Source organism: Caloenas nicobarica, chromosome 5 (genome assembly GCF_036013445.1).
Source record: "Caloenas nicobarica isolate bCalNic1 chromosome 5, bCalNic1.hap1, whole genome shotgun sequence".
Classification (NCBI taxonomy): domain Eukaryota; kingdom Metazoa; phylum Chordata; class Aves; order Columbiformes; family Columbidae; genus Caloenas; species Caloenas nicobarica.
Window position 1 is genome coordinate 50,060,841 of NC_088249.1, and position 23,859 is coordinate 50,084,699.

General features: G+C 40.0%; 1 protein-coding gene across 7 annotated transcripts in view; it reads left to right on the forward strand.

Annotated features, from left to right (window-relative positions):
- The window catches only part of TSPAN4 (tetraspanin 4), a 465,016-nt gene that overhangs the window by 391,426 nt on the left and 49,731 nt on the right, over positions 1–23,859 (forward strand). For all 7 annotated transcript variants that reach the window (XM_065635457.1, XM_065635456.1, XM_065635458.1 and 4 more), the window contains one exon: positions 15,155–15,229. In XM_065635457.1, the coding sequence (XP_065491529.1) occupies positions 15,155–15,229 (75 nt within the window). The remainder of the gene's footprint in view (positions 1–15,154; positions 15,230–23,859) is intronic.

A 23,859-nucleotide genomic window follows, 5' to 3' on the forward strand; every position in this document is an offset into this window, starting at 1 on the left:
CAATCTGTTTATATGTCATACGCTAGGTTGCAGAGCAGATGAGACTCTAATCCTGTATCTTTGTGTTCTCCACATATGACATTTGTATTGGGTTGTCAAAGCAAACCTGTAAGCTCTTTGGTATTAGGCTGCTGTGTTGTTAGGTGTAAATGATAGTAATTGCTTAACTCTGGCATTTGCCAACAGCTTTTGAAAGAAAGAAGGACAAAGTGTTTTTAAGTAGGCAATGGCAGATGGAGGAAGGAAGTCAAAAGCAGAAGTGAAGTTTCATTTGTAAGATTATTGCATAGCTGTGTGCAATAGTCAGGAATGATCCACGTTAACCCTCTGAATAGAGTGTTTAGATAGCCTAAAGCTTCACAGTTTTACTGACTTGAAAGGACTTACCTGGTGTCTACCAACTAAGGAGCTGGCAGCTATTCTTTACTCAGTGGCAATGTATAGCCAGGGCACTGCCTCATTAATCTCTTAAGAAACAAGCCCATTCCTAATTCTCTGCATTTGGAGGAATAGAATAATATAGGAATCTAAAATGGAAATGGAAAAAAAATAAAAGGAAACATCAAGCATCCTGTGCATTCTGCAAAAATATGCAGATGGAGTGAGTTGTTGCAGCTGTCATTATAAGATCTCAGTGAACAAAGAATGGATATTTACAATGATTCTTATTTGTTCCAGCTACAGCATGAAGGAAGATAAACTCTTCCATCATTAGATTTCCCTAGGGAAAAAAGAGCAACTAGCATTCCTTGAAATAAGTATACAACCTGGTGTATATAATCTTGCATCTGAATATAGATGCAAATTGATGAGTGAAGCAGGTGAACAATACTTTCTTGCTTCAGTATGATTCCTTTGACATTTCTGCTATTCCTGTTTCACAAGATGGTGTAACAGACGTCCCTCTGCTAAAAGCTCAGCTGTAATTAGAAAATGGCAGCTTTGTTCTGATGGATTGTGTCACTGTCCTGAACAGGTGACAGGTAATAAGCTAAGAGTCTGACTTGAGAAAGTTAGTTTATGGGGTTCCATTGATTTTTTTTTTCATAGGTATTTGATGCTGTGCTGCAGGATCACCTAGCTGTACTGCAAAACTCTATAGGCTATCTTGAAACAAAATTAAGAATCTGTTTTTGCCCCCTTCCCCTTTGCAAATGTGTTATAGTTCTAATGTCCATCAAGCCTATTAGCCATATCCATCATCTCTGTAAATTTTAGCAAATGTTTAGCTTGAGTGATCTTAACCCCATTGCAATGCATGTGCTTTTCAGCTGAAGGCAGGTCCTTGCAGAACATGAGGGACCAGCTTGCTGTACCATTCAGGCATGATCAATTATGATGGCTTGATCATAGTACTGACTTTAGGCAGGTGCTGTATGTACATGTGCACGTGCCATTTCTCTGTGTTAAAGAATTTTTTGCCTGATTAAGTACTTTTTTCTCTTTCATGCTCAAGCATTGACCTAACTGATCCTTTAACTGTTTGTGTAAACATTGTCTTTTAGGTTAATTGCTTAAGATGTATATATGAGGAGCTAAATTGCTTGAATTATCTGCTTTTCATACATGTTTAGCAGAGATCTATATTTGTATGCTTGCACTAAAAAAGTAGTCCATGGTAAAAATCTCAGCTCTAGACATTAAATCTTGATGGATTATGTTATTCATTATCTGCATTACAGTATCCCCTGCAGGCAGCCCGTGAGATCAGGATGCTCGTTCTGTATAAAACTCCTGGTAAGAGGAGGTCCCTGACCGGTAGAGTTTGCTATCTAAGTAGATAAGACAAACAGTAAGTATTATTATCCTCGTTAAACAGATGGGGAGCTGCAGCACAGTGAAACTAAGTGCCTTGTGTAGGTTGCACTGGGATGTTGTGGGAAAGCTATGAAGCAAAACCAAATTGTCTAAATCTCAACTCAGTGCCTTTGTCATCTTTCTCTGATTACAGCAGAATATGTCTAGCCGTCCTATGTGCTACAATGACCTTTAAGAAGTATTTAGTCCATGTTTCCATAATACTAACGACAGTTTTGAATTCTTTCATCATATGTATTATGTCTAAATGTTAAATAAATATACCAGAGCAAAATTAGTTTTCAATTTTTATCTTGTTGAAAGCACCAAATTGGCACAATTAGCTGGTTTCCATGAGTTCCACTGCAGGCTATCAGCCAATCAGCCTAATTGCAATGTTACCTTCAGTTAAATGGGAAACAGGACATGCAGAGAAGCTGCCAGAAAGAGCATGTGAGCATGGTGTAATGCAAATTTTTTGCAAATAAGCACTTATTTTTGGTCCAGATAATCATAGTCACTGGTAAAACCCAGTATCAGGCCCTCTGTGATGGAAGGATTTTTATGTCTATTTGGTTGTTACAGCACACGTGTATAGATACCACGTTTCCAGACACTTGCAACTTAAATAACAACCTGTGTCCTGGAAGGAATTAAGATCCATAGGCAGTTCTTTTATTTCATCCTCTGATTTCATGACACCTTTTTTTTCACATCCCCCCCCTGCCCCAACCCCTCCCCAATGATTTGGTGCAAAGAACACATTCTTCTGTTCCTAGCCAGGATGTGCAACATGGCCAATAATCCAATCAAAAAAGGTAGAGAATGAGTCTTGCCTGTGTAGACCTTAAGACCTAAAAAGGCCTTAAGTTGACATAGGTGATTCTTCATGATGCATGGACCATACAGGAATATATTAGAAAGGAGAAAGAGCTTGAAGTAGACAAAATGCTGATTCCTCCCTGATTACCCAAAGCCAGCTGCCTTCTTATAAAGCATCAGGCTTGGGTATGTTCCAGCAGATCAAGGATTAGATAAGTAGGAGGGTGGCTTAGATATGCCCTCTTTCCCCTTATTGCTTAATTGTGGATAAGCCTGTTTTGTTGGTTGTTTTTTTTTTTTTTGGGGGGGGGGGTGTTGAGTTTGTTTTGTTTTGTTTTGGTGGGGTTTTGGGTAGAAAAGCTGAAATAGCAGACAGATCTATGTGTTCAGCTTAATTTAAATGAGAACCTCATGTTAATCAGGGAGGAGTTCATCACAGTTGCTTGAATGAATGAGATCAGAATTAAACCTTGATATTGGGTCAGGACCAGCTGTGGAAAGAGCTGATACTATATACGTATTTGAATGACTATCCAGACATCAAAAGGCTTTTTTATTTATGGAATAGTCCAAGGGGAAAATGAGAGCCCATGATGTTTTGTACTGTGCTGTTTGGTTTTCTGAACTTCAGCCAGCTTGTCTGTAAGTGAAATATCAATAAGGCAAATGAGGAAAAACTTAATGAGTGGGAAGAAAAGGAGAATAAAAAAACCTGCTGTTTCAGTAGTGTCACTGCATCCAATCAGAAAGCTGACATTCCATTGGTGACAGGGAATTTGTTTCAAATCAGCCAAATGCAAAAGAAATAGCTTGTGAATGACTTTCTCTCAGTAATTTGATGCTACAGACCAAACAGTAGATTTGCATTCCAGCTTAGCATATGCACGTGTCTTCTTTTAGCAATCCAAGTAGCAAAATCAGGGAGATTGTGGCTGCAGCCACAGCAGGAAGCAGTGCAAAGACCAGGAAGATACCATACCCACAGCCTGAGACTACTATACATTATGTGTAACACTTCTCTGCGTAGTGCTGTGTTCCTATGAAAGCCCTAACTTGCTGCCTGTTTGGACTGTAAGTACTGAGCACCAAACTCCCCTTGTTTTGCTGCCTCTCCTTTATTATTAAGAATCTGCTCCTCATTGCCTTTCAGTTTTTAGCTCCTTCCGCTTGGCTGATTCTGAAACTCCAGAGTGGATGGGACCTGTCTGAGTCCTCCTCTTTCTCCCTTCTTTTCTGCAGCTCTGGTAGTAGTTAATCAAAGAACCTGGGAACAGAGGAGAGAAAGAATAAAGCTCTTTTACTTGCCTCCTGTTTTTTAAGACTTGAGCCTAGGCTCAATGTGTAGGAACGGCTTACCTTATAGGGTAGTATTTGTTTTTCTAATATAGACTGATGCAATACCACTAGTTCTTGGTAAGCTTTGAATCATAGAATATCTGAAGTTAGGAGGGACCCATAAGGGTCATTGAGTCCAACTCCCTGCTTCTCACAGGACTACCTAAAACTAAACCATATGACTAAGAGTGTCATCCAGATGCTTCCTGAACTCTGACAGACTGGGTGCCCTGACCATTCCCTTGAAGAGCCTGTTCCAGTCACCAACCACCCTCTCAGAGAAGAACCTTTTCCTAATGTCCCCATTACTTTTTGTTTGCTGCTTTCTGGCAGTCGAACAGTGTGACAGTGCCATGTGCAAGAGTCAGTGGAGCTATACTAATTTACATCAACGTTTAATCTGTTTGTGTAAATCACTATCTGTGTTTCCAAGTTCCTAACTCCTGATTGATTAATCTACTCGTAGTTGTTAGCTGTCAGCTTCTCTGACAGACTGTACAGGCTCAAGATCCCCCGTCACTTCAAAAGCCTCCCTCACCCCATCTTTTGTCTCAGAATTCAACCAACTCTCGAAAAAAACAAAACAAAAAACCAGCTGGTTTGGAGCCATTTCAGAAGAAAACCCAGAAATCAAGCCTCATCTTGGCCTACTGCTGTCTGCAAGGATTTGAGGTGGATCACAGATACCTCACTGCACATCAAACTACTAGGACAGTTAAGTAATCCAATAAACCTTACAGTGGAAGTGCAGAACATAAGACTACCTGGTGATCAGGAAAACACTCTCAGGGAAGCCTGTTTTCTGCCAGAGCTTCCAGTCTCTGGACACACATGTTCATTTTCTGATCTACAAGACTGACCTCTGGGCTTTTGCTCCAGACCTAGGGTCACTTTCAAGATCTGGTAGGCAACAGAATTAGTCCCAATTCAAAATTAAAGGACAGGTAACCTGTGCGGTCCTTGCCAGCCCAGACACTCATGTCACTTTTGAGGATAACATTTTATTTTTTTTTTTCCTAAGAATAAAATTATCTCCTCAGAAAGCCATAGGGTTATCAAAGCAGCATGTGTGCTTATATTCCCAACTATTCATCTGCTATTTTAGTCGACTTAACACTGCTTCTTAAAGAGCCACATTGTTGTGTTTTTTTTTTTCTTTAAGGATTAGAACCTCAGAAAAATCTGTCTCTGGAGGTAAAGAAATGAGGAGGTAAAGAAATGAAGACTAGTTTGTGTAAATCAGTGATGCTTACACAAGGTGTAGGCACTGCTGATTTGATGCTATAGACCAGGGCTGTCAAACTCATTTTCACCGGGGACCACGTCAGCCTCGTGGTTGCCTTCAAAGGGCCGAATGTAATTTTAGGTCTGTATAAATATAACTACTCCTACATTTATACAGTCCTAAAATTACATTTGGCCCTTTAAACGCAATCACGAGGCTGATGTGGCCCCTGGTGAAAATGAGTTCGACACCCCTGCTATACACATTTCAGTTCCCTAGTAGAGAGAATATTACCAGCTAAAAGGCAGAATTAGGTAAACCAAACTAACATTTTTAAGCTACTGCAAGACCGATCCATCTCCGTCTGATGCAGCAGCCTCTGTGTAGCACATTTGAGAACAGCAAACTGGGGAGAAAACCAGCAGTAGAATTTAAATACAGGCAAAATACTCTACATGGTCCTTTTTTCTCTTCTTGACCATCTGCTTCTCACCTTTTCCTTCACTAACACATGCAGTGCAGCTTCTATATGCTGGTTTGAGACTCCTAGAAACAAGACAAATTTTCTATTATTATAATTAGCAGGTGCGGTCCCATTGCAAGCTTAGCTCAGGGTTTTTAAGTACATGTGAAGGGAGAACTGCAGAATTTCAGAGTAATTTTTTTCCCCTTCAGCTCATTGTAAGTCAGCTGAGCAGCACGGTCATGTCATTTGCCTGTATCATCTTGGGGGAGCTTCTGTCAGTTTGCCCAGCAGTTGGGGTCAGCCAGATGTTCGGTGTGAACGTGAGTGTGAAGCCAGCCCTGCCAACTCACTCGCTCCCCAAGCAGGGTGTGCAGGGACCACTCGCTGCTGCTTTCCTACGCTCAGGGCACTGAGCTGTCTGATCGCGTTTCATGCTGGAGCTCCAGATGACAAGAAATATCCTGAGGATGGTCAATTCAGGGAAGAAGCTCCATTTACTAAGTACACAGGTGATGCTGAAGTCTGAGTAAAAGGTCTAAGTTTAGACCCTAATTAACTTTGCATGTCTTTGCTGTAGATGGAGAATACTGGATTAACCCCAAGCCAGAGCTTTTTAGTTGTATTTGCTTCTTCCATTAGCTGTGTTAGATGGTCTCAAGCAACTACTTGATAAATGGAATGAAGCAAGGACTTGTAAGAGCTAGTCTAATGTTTTAGTTCTTCCTCAGCTGCATCATACTTTGCAACTAGGATGAGTTTCTGTCTTGACAAAGACAAAGATTGACACCAGATCACGTCACACCTTTGCATTATGTTTACAGAAGATATGAAGCAGCCCTCAAATAGAGTTAAAGACCAGTGAGAACTTTATTTGTGCTAAGGAATAATAATCTATGATCTGTTAAATGGGCCTATGCCCCCTACTGTTGTGATGTGAGAGTGATACCTGGCTAATATTTGATGACACTTCATTGATTTTGAGTCAGTTTTTGCAGAAGATGGAAAATGAGTAGTAATGCCACAAAATGCCAGTTAAAATCCTACAACACATAGTGTGGGAAAGTGAAGTCTCTCAGCTCTCACTAATGCAGTAAGACTGAATGATTCCAATTGAAAGCAGTAATGAGACTAAAATGAAACACTGTTAATGTGTTAGAACTGCATATGTTGTATATCTTTCCAGAAATAATTACTGCAGATTTCTTTGAGCCTTATTAATCAGCAGGAGTTTTTACACATTCATAAAAAATATAGTCCAAACATAAACAGAGCTGTGCTATATATCCAGCAGGCATAAAGCATGCATGACTGTCACAATCACAATGAATTAACTATTAAGGCTTTTAGAGAATAATAGCTGATGAACCAAATTTAGATACATGCCATTTTCATAATGGAGTTTCTGTTCATAAGTTTGCTCGTATACATTACTGCCTTTTTACAGTTTGTGAGCAAACTTATCATTTTTATGCTGAAAAAAAAAAGATCAGGAGGCTAAAGAGATTTACTTCCAAGGAAGTATTAAAAGAGCTTAATATGCACAGCATGGCAGAGAGAGGGCTCAGATGGGATATAAGTCTACAAATATTTGAGGATCCTAGCTACTCTGGGCAGGAATGAAGCATGCATGGGGCTACAAAGCATGGTAAGTAGGAGCACTGCTATGGAACTAACAAAACAAGAATTCAATCCAAGTGTCAGCAAAACTTTGGTACTGAGATGTAGAATCAGAATCCACTGTGATGGAAATTGATGGAAGCAAGGTGCCCTTTCCCTTTTGTTGTGAAGTTCATGTGGTAGATCAGTACACTGGGATTTTATTGACTGTAGTCCCAGTTATTGTTACTGTCTGGGCACTGTCCCATCATTTCTAATTTGTTGCTCAGTCTCCTTCTGTACAAGTCTTCCAGACTGCAGAAGAAGTAATTTCTCAGATGCAAGTACAATTCCCATTGCACTTTTTCTTCTGTTCTGCTCTCCTTGATCAGTTCCTTGAAAAAGAAAATCAAAGAAAATTTTAAAAAACTGAGAAAGCCTTTTATAATGTTTCTACTCCCTATTAGTATATCTGATCAAAATGTGTTTGGGGATTTATGTGAAATCAAACTTCTTGTGATAAATAGTGATGCATTAAACACTTTTATGTTCAAAAGTGGAAGAAAGTTTCTTTTTTTTTTTTTTTTCCTTTTTTGAGTGCTGCTAAAATCTGTCATGTACCATGGATAACCTTTGTCATACTTGGGGATGATCTTTGTATTGCTGTGCTTAGGAACCCAGAGCCAACATTGGCAAGCATTGGTACCTGAAAGCAGGAACATGACCCCTGTAAAGAACAGGTTGTTCTTCAGTACCCGGAGTTCTGTTTTCCAGTACCTCAGTGGGAATTCTTGCATTGATTTTGATTTTTCATAGGTGATGATTTTTTTCCAAAGTGTGGAATATGCGTTAAATTTGGCAATACTTCATAGCATTCAGGGCCTCTGACTGTGTTACCCCTTGTGGTGCTTGACTTCATGCTTCTAAGTTTGTTGATGCATCTGTTTTCATTTGGTTAGGCATGGGGATGCTACATTTCTGCAGGGAAGACATAAGATTTTGACAGGGCCAACCACAGTAGTGAGGCAGCTCCACTCAGTCTGGTAGATATTCTTTCAAAATAAATGATATAATTTATGATAAGAGAAGAGGAAAATTACGAAGCGGATTATATTAAAGTTCTTAATTTTCAAGCAACTTGGTAAAGTGTGGCTGCTATAAAATCCATTAAGTTCTTTTGACTATTGGAGCTATGATTTTGTAGGTAAAGGTTTGATTTCATTTATTCAAAAAAGAAAAATACTGTTTACACTTTCAGTATTAAAGATAAGATACTATCCCTGCAGAGAAGTTTATGTGCAGAATGTGATGTAATTTTTTATAGTACTTCTCTTTATATCAAATTATAATCTAAAAATCAGTTTTAAAAATTCTTTTCGGAAGATAGTGTAGGCCTAAAGCACAGTAGCACAATCTGATAATCCTTTTAACTCAAAAATAAAGGACCTTCTCTTTTTGATCAGAACAGGCAAAGATCTTTTGATTGTGTGGAGACCCTGCACTTTAATGTGTGCCTTTGTTTTAAATCATGATAACAGCATAAATGTAATAAGTGGTTAGTCGTGGGCCATACCGAGCCCCGCATTCCCTTTCATTCCTTGACACCAAGAAAGAACACCTTCTTCCACAATAAGGCTATATTGGAGTGCTTAGCCCACTTTGGGCCTCCCCAGCAGAAGAGACACGTATATACCAGAGGAGGAGTCCAATGGAGGGCCACTGTGGTGATTATGGGGCACATGATGTGCAAGGACAGACTGAAAGAGCCTGGTTTGTTCTGTTTAAATAAATTAAAGCAAGGAGGAGATTTTGTTCCTGTCTTCAACTACTTTATGGCAAAGTATAAAGAAAATACAGCTTTTGAAAGGATTCACAGGGATCAGACAAGAGGTAACAGACAGAAGTTACAAGGGAAATTCCAATTAGAGATACAGAGTATTTTTGTTATTATGAAGAGGGTCAAATACTGAAAAAAGGTGTCCAGTGAGGCTGTGGATGGCTGTCTATCTTCATCCTGGGAGACACTCAGAAAGTGACTGGACACAGCTCTGCAGAGCTTCGTCTAGCTGACTGTGCTTTTTGCAAGGGGTTGGACCAGATGATCTCAAGAGGTCACTGCCAACCTATATCTTTCTGTGATTCTAAGAGACTCTGTGTTCTAGCAGCCAGTACTGGACTATTGTTGAAGACCAAAGTTATATATGTACATGTTAGGACCAGGCAGACAAATTGAAATCCCTCCCATGCTGTGAGTTATCTTGGCAGACCAACAAGTTCAGCTCAATGAATTATCTGTAGTTTCTTCTACCTGAGGTGCTTATTAATTAGGAAGTGAAATGTTATACTGAAATTAAAGCTGATCAGTGAGGGTTTGGTAATCCAGCCCAACTGAAAGGCAAAATGTTTGACTGTATCAAGCTTGCAGTTGATGTTACACAGGTAAGATTGCCAGTAAATCTGGTTTTTTTTCTGTTCATCCTGAGAGCTGCTGCAGGTCAAGAGCAGATAGCTTGCTGGATCACTTTCATAGGAGCAACCTACCTGCTCATGTGATTTACTTCATATTGTCTCTGTCAGCAAAGCAGCCAAGTGTCCCACTTGCAGAAAGATTAACAGTGTAGGCACTACGTGATGGAACGCAGCACAGGCTGACTGTTGAATTTATTTGTCCAGTTTCTTAGGTAGGTTATGCTAATTTGTAGGCTGTTTTGTCTAAACAAATTATTTGCTAATCCATGAACTTTGAAACTGTTTTGGAATGTGTCACTATTCCAAAGAGACTGCTAGTTCTTGGGTCTTCCTACTACTTTCTTGCTGTTTGTTGAAGAGGATTTGAATAATGCTTTGCAAGAAACTTCTGTCTACTGCCATTAGCAAAGTTGAGAAGAGGGTCTGGCGTGCTGAGATCTTACTATATCCTTCTGAGACAGACTCCCATCAAACTTAAAAGCATTACTTCAAGCATCAGTCTAAACACAGCATTCTCGGTTGCCATCAGTTGTATCATGTTTAGTCTCATAGCAAAATGTTAGGAGACCAACAAGATGATCATAGATTGTTTTTTATTGTACTTGGTCACTTTTGATCTGTAAGGAGATCAGCTACTCCTGACATAGAGAGATAGGCAAGTTGAGCAACATAATTTAACTATTGAGAAGATTTTGGAAGGAGATATGGTAAGGAAGCAAAAGGCCCAATCCTGTGCATTAGGGTATGATGCTCAGTTGTCATGCAGAGAAGCAAGTATCTATAACATGTGAGAAAACAGAGAATCTTGTTTCTTTGGGAAGGAAATTAACTTGTGGCTCTGTGCCTTTGTGAGCTGTGATGGAGATGTGCTATAAATGATGGACAGAGGGAACAGTTCTGCATATCCCACTGATATTAAGAGGCTGGATGAAGGGAACTGGAACTACTGGGTCAAAAGCCTAGTACAGGTCCAATGGAAATGGAGGTGCAAGTTCCTCTTCCTCTCTAATAGATTTTTCTCTCTCTGACATCAGGATGGTGATGCATAGCTATGACATGGGCTTGATAGCAATTGCATACTTCCTTTACTCCTTTCATGGGAACCTCTGGGAAGGTCATGGGCTTTGTAGAATATGAAGGTAACTGCTGAGAAACGGGCCTTAGTTTTCTTAAGGGTTGGAAATCAGCAGTGGTATCTAGATAGAAGGGTGTCACCATACCTCCCTTCTTATCAAAACTTCTGTGGGGTTATTTCAGGTGTAATTTATGGAAAGCTGTGCAGTAAGTACCTCTCCAGTGAACCTCTTCTAGGTTGCATCCCACTGTTTGTCAGGTAGTATGGTAAAGTATCTCTCTGTACAAAGTCAGATTAATCTTTTTACTTTTTTTTTAATGGAGTTTTACACAAATGCTTTCCTTTGGATTGTTATCTCTCCATGCATAAATCTTCATTATACCAACAGCCTGCAACCCTCAAGAAAGAAAGAAAAACTCATTTTTATTTTTCTCTGTATTTATCATCACAGTGAGAGAACTAATTTGAAAAGGAGCTATGAGAGTTTCCAGCAGGTGTGGTGGGAATTTGGTTGCTGTGAGCCTTCAATGGGCTTATGTTTCTCCCTTTAAAATTTGAATGGGATGTGCCAATTGGGCATCATTCCCTTTGGGGTGATACTGAGGATGGAACTGAAAGTGAGCTTTTATTGGAAGGTGCTACGGGAATAGAGGAGCAGGTTGTGCGTGCGTCTGTACGTACACTTTAGTCTGGTGGGTCAGAAAATGTGCTGATGTGTGCAGGTTTTGCCTTGTGGCCAGCTCAATCTGAAGCCTTGATTTTTACTTTCTGACATGTTGGTTTGGGTTCAGGTAGGGTTCTTCTTCAGAGAGGGATGATAAATATGCTGACATGTGCTTATAGCTTTTACCGGGGGGTGAATTTGAAGCCTCCACCTTGAGGTTGACCTCACCTAATTTATCTTTGCAGTAAAAGATACAGTGCATGTCTCTACTGTCTGCACACAGTGGGATTACTAATATGTGTTAGTTATCTGTGATATAACAGTGTACTTTTTGTGAATGAATGCAAATAGTAAGAAAGGTAAAACTAGAGGTTTTATTTAAAAAGAAAAATATTTTGCTATGGAGAAAAAAGCATAATCCCACTTATCTAGGTTTTGACTTTCTGAACAGCGTACATGAATTTTGATTCACTATGTGACTACCAAAAGCTGCAGTGCATGAAACCCAGTTCCCACCAGTAACAGTGTGGAGGAACCTCTGAGCCTGTGTAGGGAAAGATTTAGACAGGGTACATAATTATCACTGAGATAACGTTTATTCTGAGATTTCCTAAATTTTGAGTGTTTGACTTCAGTTTTAGCATCTTCTACGATGGCAATGTCATGCCTATTTCTCCAGCGTGAACTGAAGAAGGCAACAGTACCATCATGGTCTCACCAAGAGATCCAGCCCATGGGCTTCTGCTGCTCTGGTCCTAAGATGGAGGGTTTTAGCAGAGTTGTTATATATGACTTGATGTTGCAGGGGAGAACACTCTCGAATCATGAAGTTACGCTTAATTTATTGCCAATTAAGGTAAACTTTTAATTACTGATTCTGGTATTGAGAAATAACGGCAAACAATTACACACTTGAGAAAACACCTCAGCTTCCCTCCAGACACCTTTCCTCGCACCTTGCCAGTCTCCAGTCCACTCCCTGCACGTTATACTTGTCATGGGCCTCAGTATGGGATGCTTTCCTTTTTCTGCCACTCTGTTTCTTGCTCATTTTTTTCATGGCCCCAGCGTGGGGTCCTCACCAGGCCACCATCCTCTCAAAGGTGTAGCTCCTCCTGGGTATCCATGACAGGCATCCCCTGCCACTGCACAGGCCTTGCCTTTTTCTCTGGTGTGTCCTGCCCCGATCGGCTAGTGCCAGTAGGTCCAGTTTCTCTAAAACTGGTAGCCAGATTATATTCTGAACCAAACCATTCCCCATCTGCTGTTAAAAACATTCTTCCTCAGGCTCCCTTTTTTCCTCGAAGTCATTCATTGGCTTTGTCTTTACTGCCTCTGTGCTAGTGAGTGCAGAGAAAAGACGAAAGGCTTTCTTCAGAGCACAGGTAAAAGAGGTCCCTGAATCTTACTCTGGTTCCTGGCCGTACCCAGTATTCAAGGTGATATCATGTGAAGTGGGACTGGAGGCTGTTGGCTCCGAGAGGACAGCAGAAAGGCATTGCCCGCATGTGTGGATGCCACAGGAGAGGGGAATATGCTCTGTGGAATGGTTTGTGAGTTGTCTGGTCATGCTGTGAGCTGTGGGAAGGATGTGGGATGTGTGAAATGCAGTTTTTTGAAGGCTAATAACTTCCCCACAAAAATCCACTCATAGTTGGGTAAGACAAAAAGCATGTGCCTGAAATGGTGCCGCACTTTGTTTCAGGTGCCTGCTCTAGATACTGGAGCATGAGAGGATTTCAAATTAAGCCACCAGAAGCTTAACCTGGGCAGAGTAACATATTTTGTCCTTCTTCATTCTTAGAAGTAATTGAGGTGCCATTATTGAAGTTCTTCCAAAAGCTTTTATCCTTTGGACAGAAACAAGCTCAGAATATATAAGCATAGACAATCAGGCTTTGGCAAAATTATTTGCTGACAAAATTGGGGTCCTGTGGTAGCAAATGATGGTCACTGTTTATAATGGGTACGAGTCCTTCCTTTGTTGTAGAAATTGCCTAATTTAATTCAGGGTATACCAGTGAATTTCACAGGAGACAGTGGTATTTGCATGCACATTTTGGAAAAGCCATGTTTTATGGATGATCCAGAAAGTACCCCACAGTGAAATAAAATATAGCAAAGTGTCTGTGCATCTTTGCAAAGAGTGCTGTGCTTTGTTCTTTTTCGATTAATTCTATGCAAGCAAGCTAAAATCGTAAATATAAAAAGTAAGCAAGCTGCACCAAGGCTGGCTTGCAAAGCCATAGAAAAGGTCAGTGTTGGATGGTAATGATATGGAAATTAGCTTGGATCACAAGCGTGAATGAGTTCTGTGATTCAAAACTGGGCAGTAATAGGATCCAGTATTAGGGTCAGGCAGGTGTGAAGATACTAGTGATGAAGATTAGAAAATAAACTTTATGACTTGCGGGTCAAAATGCAATGAGTTCTGTAGACAGTGTAATTGTACTAGTGGAGAAAGATATTTTCCCCTTCTTGACCTTTTGCCCTCCATTCAATCACAGAAAATCACAGGTTCAAAGGTTTGGTTTTGACTTACCAGGCAGTGAAGAAGCTCTGATAAGGCTTTGTAGCTATTAAACTTTCATAGGTTTGCAGCCTCGTGGTTGAAGCTAAAGAGACACTAACCGTGTTTTTTATCTTGGGATAGGATTTCAATTAAGTCAATGTTGCTCAGTATTAGAATTCCAGCCTTGCAGGCTGCTAAGTGTATGGAGTTTGTGTTATAGAGAGCAGGACCTTTTCCTGAGCATGAAATGTTTCCAAAATTGCTCTTTCCTTTACCCATCTTTGGAAAACTCAGTTTCATTTAATGTTCTGATAGTGCTTGTTCTAAAGTCTATGCAACCCCTGTGTTGATGCTGCTGCAGACCCTTCAGCATCTTAACAAAAAGCAGGGGATATGGTTTTTCAGAAGTGTTTGGCATTGCCAACAGTTCCTCTCACTGAAGTCAATCCGATCTGAGGGCTTTAGAGAATCTAATTGAAATCCCTGTGTTAAAAGTCTTTTATCCACTCCTTTGAGCTTTTGACTACTGGTCTTTAGACAGTTCTGTGGCTTTTGAGGAGAAAAAAAGATGAACCAACTTTGCTTTGATGCCTTCCGTACAAATCAGCCCCTTTCAGTTGAAACCCATGGGTGATTTGTGTAGCTACCCAAAATTGCTTATAAAGCTAATTTGGTATACAAGCTTTTTGGCATGCATGTCACTTGTCCTGCAATTTCCCTTGAGAGGACTATGACACCATGGTTTACGGGCCAGGGTACCTTCTCTTGCAATGGGAAGTCTAAGCTGTGGATTTTGCTGATATCTTGTTAATTAGAAAGATATGATGGGGTAAAAAATAAAGAAAACCTAGCCTTGGAAGTGTCCTCACTGATTACTGTCAAATAGGCCTGCTAGGGGGACACATCTTTGTGGGATTTTATGCTGTTCTACTGAAATAAGTGCTAAAAATGAGCCATACCTATGCCCAGATACTGTTGTGTTTCCTGACCAGTCTTTTGTGAACTTTTTCAGTTGTTGCATGTCCTGTGCCTTCTGTTTGCTGTAACACAGCAGCTTCATATCTTGCTGCCTGTATGACACCCACTCCCCATTCTGCATGATTTGCTGAATGTACTTATTGTGCATCAGAAAAAGCTGAAATAGATGTTGATGGGTTTTGCTTTTTGTTTTTTCTCCCTTCTTCTCTTGACAGTTTTTTATCATGCTGTTAATTATATTTCTGTTGGAGCTCACTGTTGTGATTCTGTTCTTCGTCTACACTGACAAGGTAAGTCAGATTCTTCATATTTCTTTCCCCTTCAGCAAATTTTTATGCCCCTTTTCCCTATAAATAAATCATGAAGCACTTGGCTTAGTATGCGCATCATGCGTCTGTCTTCCGTGAGACACCCCGCTCAGAAGGAGCTATCTCAGAATACAGAAACAGCCTTGCAGGACTGGGCTCTCTTGCTTGCTCATGTGTACAACTCAAGGTCACGGATATTGCCAAGTGCATCTGCCATTTAGAAACAAAAGCAACACACATACTCCTCAATCAACAACAACAAAAAAACCAAAACCAAAACCAGAACAAAACCAACCAACCAAACAAACCCACAAACACAAAACCCCAGCCCAACCAACCAAAAAAACCACACACAAAAAATCCCCACACCAAACTCTAGAAGCACCCCCCAAAAAATCAAAGCAGCCAATAAGCCTTACTAGAAACATGTAGGAAGAGATACCCACCAAAATGAATAGGATTTTTAAGAATTATGTTTACAATTTAAGAGCAACTTTTATGTTTTTACAAAGGAAGTGTCCTTAGCACAGTCAAAGGTACGCAATTCATTATCTTTCCAAGTTGCTCCTTGCAGCACATGTATACTTAGATTCTAGTGGAAAGCCTAGGTAAATGCATAAAAGTTTAATGAACAAAGTTTCTGTTTGTGGTTTCAGATTTTACTTATGTTTGACCTTTGTTCCTGTGCTTAATTTAGAATCATAGAATCATAGAATTGTTTTGGTTGGAAGAGACCCTCAGGATCATTGAGTCCAAACATAACCTAACTCTAGCACTAAGCCATGTCCCTAAGAACCTTTTCTAAATGCCTTTAAACCCCTCCAGGGATGGTGACTCCACCACTTCCCTGGGGACCTGTTCCAATGCCTGACAACCCTTTCTGTGAAGAATTTTTTCTTAATATCCAATCTAAACCTCTCCTGGCGCAACTTGAGGCCATTTCCTCTTGCCCTATCACTTGCTACTGGGGAGAAGAGACCAACACCCTCCATGCTACAACCTCCTTTCAGGTAGTTGTAGACGATGATAAGGTCTCCCCTCAGCCTCCCTTTCTCCAGACTGAACAGCCCCAGTTCCCTCAGCTGCTTCTTATAAGACTTGTGCTCCAGGCCCCTCACCAGCTTCATCACCCTCCTCTGCACTCTCTCCAGCACCTCGACGTCTTTCTTATGAGGAGGGGCCTAAAACTGAACACAGTATTCAAGGTGGGGCCTCACCAGCACCGAGTACAGTGGCACAATCACTTCTCTAGTCCTGCTGGCCACACTATTCCTGATACAAGCCAGGATGCTGTTGGCCTTTTTGGCCACCTGGGCACACTGCTGGCTCATGTTCAGTCGGCTGTCAATCAACACCCCCAGATCCCTTTCTGCCAGGCAGCTTTCCAGCCACTCTTCCCTGAGCCTGTAGCCCTGCCTGGGGTTGTTGTGACCCAAGTGCAGGACCCAGCACTTGGCCTTGTTCGACCTCATACAATTGGCCTCAGCCCAACGATCCAGCTGGTCCAGATCCCTCTGTATCGCCTTCCTACCCTCCAACAGATCAACACTCACACCCAACTTGGTGTCATCTGGAAATTTACTAAGGGTGCACTCAATCCCTCATCCAGATCATTGATAAAGAGATTAAACATAACTGGCCTCAGTACTGAGCCCTGGGGAACACCACTTGTGACTGGCTGCCAACTGGATTTGGCTCTGTTCACCACAACTATTTGGGCTCAGCCATCCAGCCAGTTCTTTATCCATCACAGAGTACACCCATCCAGGCCATGAGCTGCCAGCTTCTCCAGGAGAATGCTGTGGGATACTGTGTCAAAGGCTTTACTGAAGTCTAAGTACACAACATCCACAGCCTTTCCCTCAGCTACTAGGTATTTGTATTTCTGTTGTAAGTGCAAGATTGCCTATCTGCATTATCTCTGTCCTTAAAGTAATTTTCCTAAAAAAATAATCTTATATGAATAACTCAAAATAAGGGCATAATTGTGTGTAACCTGCCTATTCAATCAAAATTGTCAAAGAAAGTCTCTTCAACTGAAGGCTAAGGGAGCTTGAAAATCATAGGGTAGGTGGCAAAATTTTGCCATGAATTAGCAGTCATCAGGTACATGACCTATAAACAGCTTCTTCTAGAATGCAGAGACAAACGGCAAAAAATAAATGAAAATTAAAAATAACTACACAAAATATCAAAATAAAATTAACAGTAGACCTAGTTATATTTGGTATGTTTATCAATAACCTGCATGAGGATAAGATTTCAACATTACTTTCTAGAAAGGCTCCCAATTAATTAATGAACCCTGTGAGTGATTGTCAGGTGCACTTCTGAAGGACTGAGAAGAGCTAGGTTGCCGGACAGCATGCTGTAGCTGGAACATGGAATTAACTTGCAAGGTAATTAAAGTAGAAAGGGCAATTTTAAATTACTTTTATGAATTATTGGATTCTGAGTAACCTCTGTAACCTCTTGGGAGAAGGATCCACATGCCATACATGACAGCTTAATAAAGGCATCTACTTAATATGCAATGGGCCTCTAAAACTCGCATACAACACTTAGGGTGTATTTAGAAAGAGAATCAGTTAGAAAATATTATGTGTAAATTGATGGACTTGCCTCACTGTGAATTTAAAACTGAATTTTGGTTACTTCATTTGAGTGAAGGGTAACAGAAACTATTAGAAGCGCTAGAAAGGTTGGAGAGAGCAGTTATGAAGAGTGATTATGGTGACTACCTTGATTCGGTTTGGAGAAGGAAAGAGATCTCCTGCTTAAGATATCTTAAGAAGAGAAATGATAGCAGTTCGTAAAATCATGACATACTAATGACCTGTCCTGAACACAGAAGAAATACTTAAAAATATGAAGGAGTAGGTTTAGAAGATAAATATTCCTTATGGTCCACATCATTGTCCTGTAGAGTTCCCTGTTGTTGGCTGTTTTTGAGGCTGATAGTTCAATAAATGTGTAGGTATAGAGGAAAGAAAAAAAAAAGAAAAAAAGAAATATTTTTATTCATAAAGCAATCAGTGCTGTTATGTTGACAAGAGTGTCTCGGAGAATGTTGGTCCTCACTCTTCAGAGGTAAAAATAGTGGAAAAAGTGTCAGGAAGGATTCCCTCCCTCCTTTAACCTGTTGATTTGTAGCGGTCTTTATTTGTTCTTAAAAAGAAATCAGGAAATTTAACTTTTCCTGAGTCATGTAGTGTAGGTTGATGCAGGAGGTACACTGCAGTTGTTTGTAAGATCAAAATAGAGTCTAAAATATGGGCTCTAGTTCAAGTGCAGTTTTACTGAGTTAAGAAATTGCTGTAGTCTTGTATATAGTGCATGATCAAATTTAAGGCTTTTAATGTTCCTGTATTACTTTAAATCCATGGTCTTATACTGAGGAAATCAATAGGTTGTGTTACACTTACATTCCTGACTACAGAATAAATAAAAGAGCAGCAGCTGAAAACTAGTGGTTTTGTTCAGCATGCTTAGAATTTGTGTGCTGGTGTTTCTGATGTGAAGAACAGTATTGACACGCATACTGGTATGGGGAAGTAGCTAACCTAAACAAGTCCATCACAGTAATTCAGTTTATGCAGTTCCTTGGAAAATCAGTGAAGGAACAATCTGCATTAACACTTGCGTATCAGAAGAAAGTAGTATCAATTTTGGGTGTAAAAGCAGAAAAGGACTCTGCAAATTAAGACTTCGAGGGCTCCTGTATCATTAATTCATATATATATATATATATATATATATATATATGCATATAATCAGCAGTTCTTTCAAGTACCTGCCAGCCTTTTGTTAATTAGGAGTGTATGTATATGTAAAATTCTTCCTGGTATAAAATGGGGGCCAACCATTATTTTCTGTTTCTGGCTTGAGAAGAGGTTGAATAATGGATTCCCTGGCAGTTTTTACTTATCCTTTGTCAGGTGGAAGGACTTTGGAGTGGATACTTTTGTTCCTTGTTACAGAGTTCAATCAATAGTCTCCTCTTTCCATGGAGCAAGGCAGTGTTATTACCCTATTTAGGTGGAGAGACAGGAGCTAAGAGACTTACCCAACACTGCAGGCAGTTGGGGCCAATTCTAAATTTAGAGGTCCCTGTGTTTTGGCTGGTAGCAAGGGATTTGAGAGATGGAGCTGTGCCAAGAGCAGGGCTGGGTCTTGCAGCTGACTTAAAAGTGCTTATCTAGTGAATGATGTCCATTTTCTTCCTTTTTCTGTAGAATGGGCACAGTAACAAGCTGGTGCTTGTACCACAATATCAGCCGCGAGGTGAGTCTGCATCCAGGTGCATGTGGACACAAGGCATGGGCTCCTGAACTGTGAAACAGTCTCTCTGTATCCATTGCTGGGAATGTTGCTGTAGTGGCATATTAATTGTTAAAAAGCATCAAGACAAAATTTTTTTACAGCCATTCACAGATAGGTTTTTGGCATAGCACTTTTTATTCTTTTGCTGTGGAAGGGCGTGCAGCTGTGGAGGTGGACAAGACAGGCTGCCAGGATTCAAAGCAGCCTAGACTAACCCATTCTAATTCATCGGCTTGGGAGAAGCCCAAAAATTGCCTCTGCTTCTCATTCTAGTGACTTGGCAGTAGCCTCTCTGAGCTTTTAAGCAGCCAAGTTGCTCCCGTGCCCTAGAATGTCATCTTCCCTTTTCTTGACGGAGAAATGGTGGTTTTGATCTCATGAGCTGCCCTGGACTTCACAACTCTTTGTCTGAACAGACTATGCAGTCTGATGTTGTAAAGAGAGAGGGGCTTGGAGAAAGCTCAGGAATACATAGTATAGGAAGGACAAGGGGTAATGCCTTGCTTCTTGCAGCTGCACTGTGGATCTCTTTGGTGGGGCCTGACTCACTCTTTGTTCGGTATTCCTCCGTCTTGGCTGATGACATTGCAAAATATGAATCCCTTGAGTTCTGCCGAAGTGAAATGTTGGCTGTCTGGGTATAGGATTAGGAAATGCATTCCTACAAGATTGTTGTCAGCAAAAATATATAGCACTTTTATTTTGTCCTGGCTGTTCCCAAAGCAGCAGAGTGACCGGTTCACAAACTGTCTTCAGCTCAAAGTGGACACCCGAGGGACTTGGAAGCTCCTGTTGATGTTTGTGAATGCTCATATGCAAGTTCCCAAAATGTAGCTTTTTATTTTTTTGAGGGCAGAAATCAGCCCAAGAGATGTGAGTATTGAATGGAGTTTGTGTGATTATGAGAACTAAGGCATTTTGGTATTCCTCTGAGAGCACTGTTTTTTCAGACTAAATTTATGCCCCCATTTGAAGCAGTACGAACTCTAGCGACATTGCTAGAGTCATGTGAAGGGCTATGTGAATGGCCACTCATCTATAGCTGGAATATTCTCTTTAATAAGTTTTATTTCAATTCCATTAGTACAGAGCAGCATTTGACATTTTTATAAGTTGATCATTTCTATGTGAGGCTCTATATCTATTTATAAGAGATCCATGGAGTACTGATAGGGTCAACCTTAATTTTATTGTGATAAAGAGAAAGCAGCAGGGACCTATCCTGTCAGAGGCTGGATACTCCTTGTATTTCTCAGCACCAGATTGGACCCTGTGAGAATATAAATTATGCTAATAAAATGCATAGTCATGTACCAGTTCTGACTTGTATAATCCTTCTAGTTTTAGCATCTGTATTTATTTTTACTGTGATGATTTTCCTGAAGGCACGGGAAAAAAATCCATATTTATTTTTTTGTAACTCTAATACATGATTTTTTCAGTAGGTTTGTTTGTTCAGATGTCTGCATTTTTTCTGATTTATGGACAGAGCTATTTAATGCCCACAATTGGAAGAACATAACTAAACCACTATAAGGCTGGATTTGGGTTATTTTTTTTCCTTTCTGAAATTTCAAACTGAGGAATATAAGCCAGTTTAAGGAACAAAAGCACTGAATGATCACTGACTATGATATTTGGTTATGAGACTAGAATTTTCAATAAAGATCAGGCCATTAACTCACTTGGTGTCCTTGTGAAAATTACAGCCCAAATTCCATGCCTGCTTAACTGTGTTGAAAATGGCCCACAGAATGGTAGAAGATTGAAAAATAGTGACTACTTTTGTTTTTCGTGAGATGTGTAAAAATACTCTTGTTTTCCATGTCGCAATAAATTGTAATGAGTTCCTCTATAGATTTTACTGCTAACTTATAAAAGATATGGTCTGTAGATTGATGCATTTCTTGCTTCGTTTCTCAAAACATTTTCTAAATTATTGGAATTCCTGATTGATATTTTGCCTGGTCCCATGCAGATAGATCATAGACAGCAGACTGGAATGCAGTGTGCGTGATTTCAAGTATAGCTCAGTCCTCACAATCTCTTTCACATTCAGCTTTAAAGACAAAGTGGAAAAACTGAATCTCTTCCACCTTTTGCACCCATGAGCAGTTGCTCACAGAAATGATCTGATGCTGCTGAGCCGCTTGCCAATATGAGGAAGGGGTTCACAGTCAAACTGAATAAATTATTCATATGGGAACTTTATTTCAAACCTACGGCAGGAACTGTTGTTCTCCTTGAGCTTCTGTCCAGAGAGCTTAAAAGTTTTCCGTGTTTGTCTTTGACAGAACTTCAGCAGAGCAGGTTATCTGCTCAGGGAACAAAATGCCTCGTGTTCCTAGTCAGCGTAGTGCACAGAGCTGTCCAAGGCGCACACAGAGATGACAATCTTTTTGAAAATGGAGAAATGGAGGCTGAAGTGAAGGGATAAGATCATCCAAATTGTGTGTAGTTTACAGATGGTCTTAAGTTATTGAAAAACAGCAGACTTAATAAGTCCTACCAAACTGGCAGGGTGATCACTCTGCACCACTCTTCAGTCAGATAACCTGCCTTTTCTACCAGTGTGTCTTCACCAGCATTTCACTTTGCCTGCACCATCCCATTTTCACATGTTTTAAAACTTCTTACTGTTGAAAATTTTAAGTGGAAATATTAAGTAGAAATTTTAAGTAGAAATATTGGGTCCCTGTATCCTTCTTTGCCACAGAGAACATAGCTGTTGCTGTGCAAGGCTGAGAGAATTTCAGAACAATATCTGCATGAGTAGCATCTGCTTTTGTTGACATGCAGAAGGCTCTCAAGAGGACAAGGCTATTTTTAACTCTTGGTGGTACTTGTGCGGGGATGTGCTGCATTAACATAAGATGCTTCAGAGGATGCAAGTCCTGGTGTCTGTATGCAATGATTTCTGAGCAGCCTGTGTGTTAATGCTTTATTTTTCAGTTAGAGCTCCGTTTGTTTTTATTTTTGTTTTTAAAAGAGCTCTCCGCACAATGAGCATGTAGCATCTCTCTGGCAGTGATGTGGAGTTAGGGTTTTGCAAAAGTGCTGACATAGCTAACGGCTATTTCTCAGATAAACAGGAACAGCATTGCAGGCGGATGGGTAGGCATCTATAGATAGTCTTCTGGTTGCTATGCACTGCAATTATTGCTCTGTGAGGGTGATGCGTTAGCCCCTGTCAGGTATTTTATTTCTCTAATGAAAATAATGTTATATAAATGATGGTATAAAATAAACCACAGAGACACTTCTGTATTTTCTTATTTTACTTGGTAATAAGCGTAATTTTAACTAGTTTATTAGCATTTCAGTACTGGTGTCACACAATAGGGAGTTGCAGAAATTTCATCAAAAGAATTTAATTACAACCAATTCGTTTTGGCTTCTTTTCAGCAAAGCATTCAGACATAGGTTTAAATCTGTCCCTATTCGGCAGATAACTTAAGTGCATGCTTAAATCCATGTGACTGACTTAATCATATACAGAAGTCTTGCCAAAGTTGAAATGCACCTTTCGTGTCTTTCTTTTAAAAGAAATATTGCTAAGAAAATGCTAATGACAGTGAAAAGTTCTGGAGATTGTAAAGATGCATCACATCTTTCACTCCATAGGGAATTTAGTGAAAAATAATGAATGTTTGCTTTAAAGCTTTATTGGTTATCTCTTTCTGTTGGTTCTGAGCAGCTTTTCATTTAGTATCTTGAACTCAAACACATCACTTTAACCTTTTTTTAGGCAGAAGGAGGTGAGGGGAATGCAATTTATTTACCTGTGTGGCTGCAAAAAGCAAACACACCAAAGGAAATCCCAGTGGTCTCACTAATTCATTTGTCAAAGGGGGATTTCATTGAAAGTGCACATTCAAAATGCTATTAACAGGCTTGTTGAAGGATAGCAAAATATTGATGAAAAAAATTAAGTGCATGCTTAGAAGTAGATGTTATTTAGAAACAGTAACTGCAGATAAAATGCATTATGGCTCCCCATGGAGAACTCTTGATCAATAATTGATCAAGGCCTAATTGATTCCTCGAATAAAATGTTAGCAGGGGAATGGGTGCGGGGAAAGGAAAATCAAACTTTCCTAAATTAAGTTCCATGCCTAACACAAATACTCTTTGTAAAGATTAGATAATGCAGTAGCCTGTCAGCTCTTTATGCTGCGTATCTTCCTATTTTGGCTGAGTTCAGAAATTAAGATGAATGTGTGTGTCTCATCCTAGTCAGTATGGATTTTTGTTCATATTGCAATGAGTACAATATTTTTCATATTATC